Raw genomic sequence first — 6,975 nt, 5'->3', positions numbered from 1 at the left:
CAAGGAACACAAAGTGGTGATTATATAATAGGGAAGTGTGCATGTGGATGGCAGGCAGGCTCCCAGAAGAGGGAATTTGGAAACAACCCTAGAAAGTTGATTTAGATTCCAAACAGGCCTAGGAGGCCAAGATTTGGGGGGCCAGGAAGCTGGTGAATTCAGACTTAACCCGAGGTCCGATGTCCGCCTTCCTCTAGCTGATCCCCTCCCTGCTGTTCCCAGCAGCCGCCACTGGGGGGCACTCCAGCTCTGGCCCTGGGCTCTGGCCTTAGGAGGCTGGCTGTGGTGGGCGTCCCCTCCACCGTCCACCGCCCATTGCCAAGCGCAGCTGCGCCTCTCCTGGAGGGTGTCCAGGGTGTGGCGGAGAGTGTTAGCCCCTCCCTGTTAGGCCGCCGTAGGGAGAGGGTTGGGGTGGTCTCACAGCGGGCAGCCCAAGGGACCCCACTGGCAGTCTCTAACCTTCTTCGGGGACCCCTTCCCCAGACCCCTGAGACCAGCTCTAAGCCACGGTATGAGTGGGTCTGCTTCCAGGAGTGGTGGAGTCCAGTCTGTTCTCTAGGGTCGGGAGGGAGGGAAGGATAGCAGCCTCGGAGCCTCCCACCCAGCGCTGGTGTCTCAGCCCCGCCAGGCCTTAGAAATCCTCCGGCTAGGGGCTAGGGGCCAGGCTCGACTGAGCTGTGGCGGAGCCCTCAGATTCTGCCCCCAGCGAAAGCGGGGAACTCCAGACCCACCACAACGGGACGCTCTCAACTTGAGCAGAGTGGGACAGCTGAAGGAGGGGGTCTGCCAGCCTCTCCCCTCCCACACGGGGGCCAGCAGGGACACCCAGCTTCTGCCACTCGTGACATCCCCACCCACGTGGCCTTGAGTAAGAGATTTATCTGAAAATGAGGTTAGTAATTACGCTCCCACGATACAGCCCTGAGGATTAAATGAGAACATTTGCAAAGCATTTCCCTGGCATGTCGTAGGTTCTCAGTAAAGTTTATTTCCTATTTCCAACTGGAGCGAAACCCCCAGGAGGACAGGGTGGCTGGTTAGTCCGATCCCCCCAGCTCTTTCCCCCTCTCTCTGGCCAGACCCTCTAGAATTCCCCCCGACCTCAAACTCAGGGGCAGGGAGCAGTGAGGAAGGAGCCTCGCTAAGTCCAGAGAGCAGGGGAGGCCTTCATGGTCCTGCCCATAAAAGGCTTTTCCCGGCGGCTTCCCAGCCGGCAGCTCAGCTCCGCCCCGCCCGCTCCATCTCCAAAGCACGCAGAGAATGTCTCGGGCAGCCCCCGGCAGACTGCTCCAACTTGGTGTCTTTCCCCAAATATGGAGCCTGTGTGGAGTCACTGGGGGGGCCGGGGGTGGGGAACAGGCTGGGTTCTTCTAGCAGGGAGGGGGCCGAGGGGTGAGCCAGCGGGGGAGGCTGACATCACCCCGGCAGCAGCCCTTTAAACCCCCCACTCAGCCAGCGCCCCATCCTGTCTGTCCAAGTTCAGACACGGAGTGCTCCTTCCCTCCTGCGAGCCCGAGGAACCCCTGTAAGTGCATGTATCTCTGGGTTGGAAGGCAGACAGGCTAGGGCTTGACGGTGGCAGTAGGGGTCCTGGGGACAGGGCCTTCGGGGGTCCTGGTCTCCAGCTTCCTGGGTGGAGAAGGCCACCCTCTCTGTTAGTGTGCATTCCTGATCTCCAGTTGGTGAGGTGTCCTATTTGATGGTGGGGATGAGCCTGCCAGATCCCATCTTGCTCAGACTGGGGAGCCCGGGGCAGGTGGAAATGTTGAGGGTGACTTGGCTGATGCAGAGGGACTGATGGTAAAGACCCTGATGCCTGGGGTGTGGCAGGGGGCTCCGGTGTTCAGCCCTTCGTCATGCCCATGGGGTGTGTGATGGGCTCGAGGTGTTGGGTTAGACACAAGCTGTATTTGTTGTCCATCCAGGAGGCTGTGCAAGGGCGTGGCAAGTTCTCCAGTGCTGGAGAGCGTGGGCCCATGGGTGGGTACCCAGGGCCTGAGCAGCAAAGGAGAAGCTCCGGGGAGCCACTAAGGCAGCGGGGAGGGCCGCAGGCAGGTGGGCAAGGGCACAAGAGGGCCTTTTCTGGACACATGGCTCCTTCCATCCTCTGAAAATGGGAGGTGGCCCGCTGCAGGCAGAGGGGTAAGGGATGGGTCCTGCGGGAGTTTTGCAGTGTTGGCCTGGGTGGGCCTGGGACCCTGGGCCCTTTCAGAAGGATCTGGCTGCTTCCCCTTAGTGGTTGCTATCCAAGGGGTAGCAGTGAATAGCTGCTAGAGAAGCTGCACTTCTCTGCTGCCAGAACTGAGATAATCCGGACCTCTGGCCGAGTCAGAAAGCACCAGAGGCTTGCTCCTGTCTTCCGATAGAGGGGGGCCCGGCGGTCCTGCAGAGACCCCTGGTGCTGCTAGTAGTTGGGGGTTCCTGCTAGTAGCAGGTACACGCTGTCCCTTTACAGCTGGACTTTATTCTTTCTCTGGGTGGAGGGGGAAGCTGACAAGAGCCACAGAGCAGGGGCTGTCCTGCCTGTCCTGTCCCAGGAGGCTTTATCAAGAAAGGCTCCTCGGTGATTTGGCTGGCGACCCTCTCCCTCTCCCTCTCCTCTTCCCAGCAGCACATCTAGGTGGGACTGGTTGGAGGCCTTGGTTGGAGGACTGAGAGGGATTTCTTGGAACTCTCCACTTTCAGACTCTTCACCAGAAGGGAGAAGGGTGGGGTGGGTGGGGTGCCTTTCATCCCCTTCCCTGTTCTTTATTTTTTTTGAAGATTTTATTTATTTATTTGACAGACAGAGATCACGAGTCACAGAGAGGCAGGCACAGGGGGTGTGGGAAGCAGGCTCCCTGCTGAGCAGAGAGCCCGATATGGGGCTCGATCCCAGGACCCTGGGATCATGACCAGAGCCCAAGGCAGAGGCTTTAAGCAACTGAGCCACCCAGGCGCCCCTCCCCCTCCCTGTTCTGATCAAAATCCAAATATTGTCTCTGGATCTACAGGCTGCAACTTTGCGTTCTTGTCACAGTGGGCCTCGATACCACTGTCTGCTCTGAGTCTCCTAGACTGGAAGCTGCAGGGGGTGGGGGGCACTCTGTCTTGGCCTGTTCTTCACAGGCCCAGCCCACTGTCTGGGAGGGAGGGCAGATGAGAGGCCAGGTAGGTTGGAGAGTGGGGGGGAGGAGCAGGCTTGTGGAAGGTGGTGGGTGCCTGGACCACAGGGATGCGTGCTGCCTGCCTGGGCTGGTGGGTGAAGGCTGAGCCGGGCCGGGCTGCAGGGTGGGTCCAAGGTACCTGGTCCCAGCTGACTCATGGGTTTTGACCACTAGTCTTTGCCCCCCTGGTGGTTGGAAAGCAGGGAAGCAGGTGTGAGACCCACACCCCGCAGGCGCAGGCGGGGAAGGAAGGGGTGGGGCCCTTTAGAGGGAAACAGAGCAGAGACTGTTTTGGGATTCTCTGGGTGTCAGCTGGCAGGGGAGAGGGCTGGTGGTGCTCAGAGGGGGCCCAGCCCTCTGGGGCTTTACACCTCCTGAGAGAAGGGAGAGTTTAGATGAGTTCTTTGTCTCCACCTTTGCTGTCTCCTCAGGGGATGACTTGGAAAAGAATGAAAGGAACAGTTTTTGTCCCTGGGTCAGGGCCAGCAGTCCCAGGTCAGCACCAGGAGGCGACTTAACAAGACAGTGGCTCCGTGAAGGCAGAGCCCTCTGAGAGAGATCCCCGCCTCCCCGGGGCACAGACAGGGAACTTGAATGCAGGGAAGTTGTCAGCTGGAGGGGAAGAAGGGTAGGGCAGCTCACCAGGGAGCACTGGCAAGTGAGGACTTTCACTCGGCTGTCCACGGTGGTGGGGAGTGGGGAGAAGGTCTGCCTCTGGCCAGGGAGGGAGTCGGGGTAGCGTGCTGCTACCCCTTCCTCAGCCCATTCTCTCCCTCCCAACCTCTGACTTCTCTGAAGCCAGGCGATGGGTCTGGCCTCATTTGGTACCTTTCTTGGAGGGAGGGCTCTCCCAGGGAGCTCTGAGCACCACCCCTGGGTGACCACTGCAGCCAGGTCCAGTTCCTCGGACCAGCCACCTTGCAGGCCTTGCTCCTGTAGACTTTCCCCCACACTACAAGGCTCTCCCAAGCAGGGCCAGCCCCAGGCCTTAGGGCAGCAGCTGGCGGCTGGTCTACACAGGGAGGGGCTCCCCATGTTCTGGCTGGCAGATTCTTGGCTCTGGGGGGTCCCTGGAGGGCTCTGGCTCCTCAGTTGCTCTAGCTACTAGGGTGGCGGGAGCGGGGGGCACAAGGGGAAGTCCGTGGGTCTGTCAGTTCTCTCTCTCTTCTGGGCCACCTGAGGAAGTGCGGCTTCTTGACCAAAGGCTCATGGGTTCTGCTGGCTTCCTCGGCCTTGCCAGGGGTGGGTAAGCTGGAGCCTCTTCTGCAGCTGCAGGCCGGAGGCCAAGCTGAGCTGGCAAAGAGCAGGCATTCTGCGGTTCCAGCTTTGGGGCTAGAGGCTAAAGCGGAGGGAGAAGGTAACTATAACTTCAGGTGGAAGCAGCAACCCCCCTCATGCCTACCTGGACAAGGAAACCTGCTGCTCTCTTATTGTGCCAGGGCAGGGGGTCATGTGGCCTCCTCTGTGGCCTCTAATGCCTCTGTGGCCAGTCTTGGCAAAGAAAGAAGGCTCTAGAGCAGTGGTTGTCAAACTCTGGCCCGTATGCCAAATGCAGCCGCTGTTTGTCAAGTTTTATTGGCTCAAAGCCATGCTTCCTTGTTTACGTATTGTCTGAGGCTGCTTTCACGCTGCAGTGGTGGAGACCATACGTGCTGCGCAGCCTAAGATGCCTGCCACCGTCTGGTTGTCACAAAGTCAGTTTACTATCCTTGCTCTGGACTTCCAAAGATCTGGTGTCCTGTTTCTCTGGTCCCTAAGTTCAGAGACGCTCCCTGGATGGAGAGGATGATGGGCAGTGCCATGAAAACAAAATGAGCAAACCAGGGGAGGTAAATCAATGTCTAGGACAGATTGGCCCCGCCCCCTCCATCCCCCTGGATCTCCACGGCCTGCTTAGCACAAGCGAGAGCCGAGTTGTTCTCTGACCCTCTGACCTCCCTTCTCTGGCCGGCGCTGCTTTAGCTCTCTCACAACATGGCCAACAAGGGTCCTTCCTATGGCATGAGCCGCGAAGTACAATCCAAAATCGAGAAGAAGTACGACGAGGAGCTGGAGGAGAGGCTGGTGGAGTGGATCATAGTGCAGTGTGGCCCCGACGTGGGGCGCCCGGACCGCGGGCGCCTGGGCTTCCAGGTCTGGCTGAAGAACGGCGTGGTGAGTGGCACCCTGGGAAGGGGGGCTGGGGCTTCGCCATCCTGCTGGGCTTGCAGGGCAGGCACCCCCAGCTGAGTGCCAAGCTGTGTTCTGTGCCCGGCAGATTCTGAGCAAGCTGGTGAACAGCCTGTATCCTGACGGCTCCAAGCCAGTGAAGGTGCCCGACAACCCTCCTTCCATGGTCTTCAAGCAGATGGAGCAGGTGGCTCAGTTCCTGAAGGCAGCGGAGGACTACGGGGTCACCAAGACTGACATGTTCCAGACTGTTGACCTCTTTGAAGGTACAAAGAGAAGAGGGGGTGGAGGCGGCAGGTAGAGGACAGGAAGCTGAGGCAGAGGGGACAAGGAGTGGTCCAAGCTTGCCACCACACGTCTGCAGAGTGGGAATGGGATGTGCCGAGAGAATGCCAGCCACACTCGAGGGCATCGTAGGATCTGCTGCAGCCTCCTCATCCCCCGGGTTGGCCAGTTTTCTGAGGGGGGGGCAGGCCCTGCTGTGGAGTCCTGTGGACGTGGACCTGAAGTTCACCGCCCCCCCCATTCCTTTCTTTATTCTCCCAGGCAAAGACTTGGCAGCAGTGCAGAGGACCCTGATGGCCCTGGGCAGCTTGGCGGTGACCAAGAATGATGGGCACTACCGTGGAGACCCCAACTGGTTCATGAAGTACGTGGCCACCAGGGTTCTTTGTGCGCTAAGCATGTATCTCTGTGTGAGATGGGAGGTGGCCTGGGCTAACCTGGGGCAGCAGATAGCTGGGAAGGTACAAAGTGAAGGTCTAGGCTAAGGGGAAGATGGGTCCCTGCTGCTTGCCAATGTCCACGGCCCGTGGGACACGCGAGGTGAAGGAAACAAGAGAAGTGAGATGGGGGCCGTGGGATGAGACTAGGAAACAGAACCCAGGTGGAGAATGTGCAGTCCTGGTGAGTCTTTATCCTGGTTTTCCCGCTTCTAGGAAAGCCCAGGAGCATAAGAGGGAATTCACAGAGAGCCAACTGCAGGAGGGCAAGCATGTCATTGGCCTACAGATGGGTAGCAACAGAGGGGCCTCGCAGGCTGGCATGACGGGCTACGGACGACCTCGGCAGATCATCAGTTAGAGGGAGTGGGCCAGCCCCTGGCCCTGCCCTTCCCAGCTCGCCGGCCGCAGCCATCCTGCCTAGCCCACTCACCCACACCGTGTAGTTCCTTCAGCCCCGGCCAAGCTTCGAGGCTCCGTCACTGAGTAAAGGTGACCACACTTGGGCAGCTCTTCCCCACCCCTCAGCTTCCGCCCAACTTCTTATCCCAAAGCACTACTCCCCTAACCCTCCTCCGAGCTTCCCTACCGTCTCCCACCATCTCCCGCCTCCCGCCACCTTGGGCCAGGCAATGGAGGGGGGACATGGGCCGGGGGCAGCTGGTAGGGGCAAGTCCACCATCCTCCTTGGCCGCAGATTCCCATTGAAGGAAACCCAGCCCAAACTCTCGTGTTTTTTTTTTTTTTTTTTTTTTTTTTTTTTTGCTGGAATATTTTGGAGGTTGAAATTCAAAAAAGAAACAAATATATACATCAATCTTTTCTCAGGCCTGGCTGGCAGAGTTTGATTTGCCCTAGTCACTTCCGGTTCCACCAGCTATGAGCAGGCAAGAGGCAGGGAACATTTACATTTTCCTGGCTGTCAGCTCTGAAGGACC

General features: G+C 58.9%; 1 protein-coding gene across 1 annotated transcript; it reads left to right on the top strand.

Moving 5' to 3' along the window:
* The first annotated feature begins 1,416 nt into the window (after positions 1-1,416).
* On the top strand, positions 1,417-6,864 carry TAGLN (transgelin). The gene is made up of 5 exons (XM_059416553.1): positions 1,417-1,525; positions 5,109-5,300; positions 5,404-5,581; positions 5,862-5,964; positions 6,254-6,864. Exons 2-5 carry the CDS (start codon positions 5,121-5,123, stop codon positions 6,396-6,398), a joined length of 606 nt encoding a protein of 201 aa, XP_059272536.1. The 5' UTR covers positions 1,417-1,525; positions 5,109-5,120; the 3' UTR covers positions 6,399-6,864.
* Positions 6,865-6,975: the final 111 nt, after the last annotated feature.

This window comes from Mustela nigripes, chromosome 1 (assembly GCF_022355385.1).
Source record: "Mustela nigripes isolate SB6536 chromosome 1, MUSNIG.SB6536, whole genome shotgun sequence".
Lineage (NCBI taxonomy): Eukaryota > Metazoa > Chordata > Mammalia > Carnivora > Mustelidae > Mustela > Mustela nigripes.
This window is presented reverse-complemented; position numbering and strand designations above follow the sequence as displayed.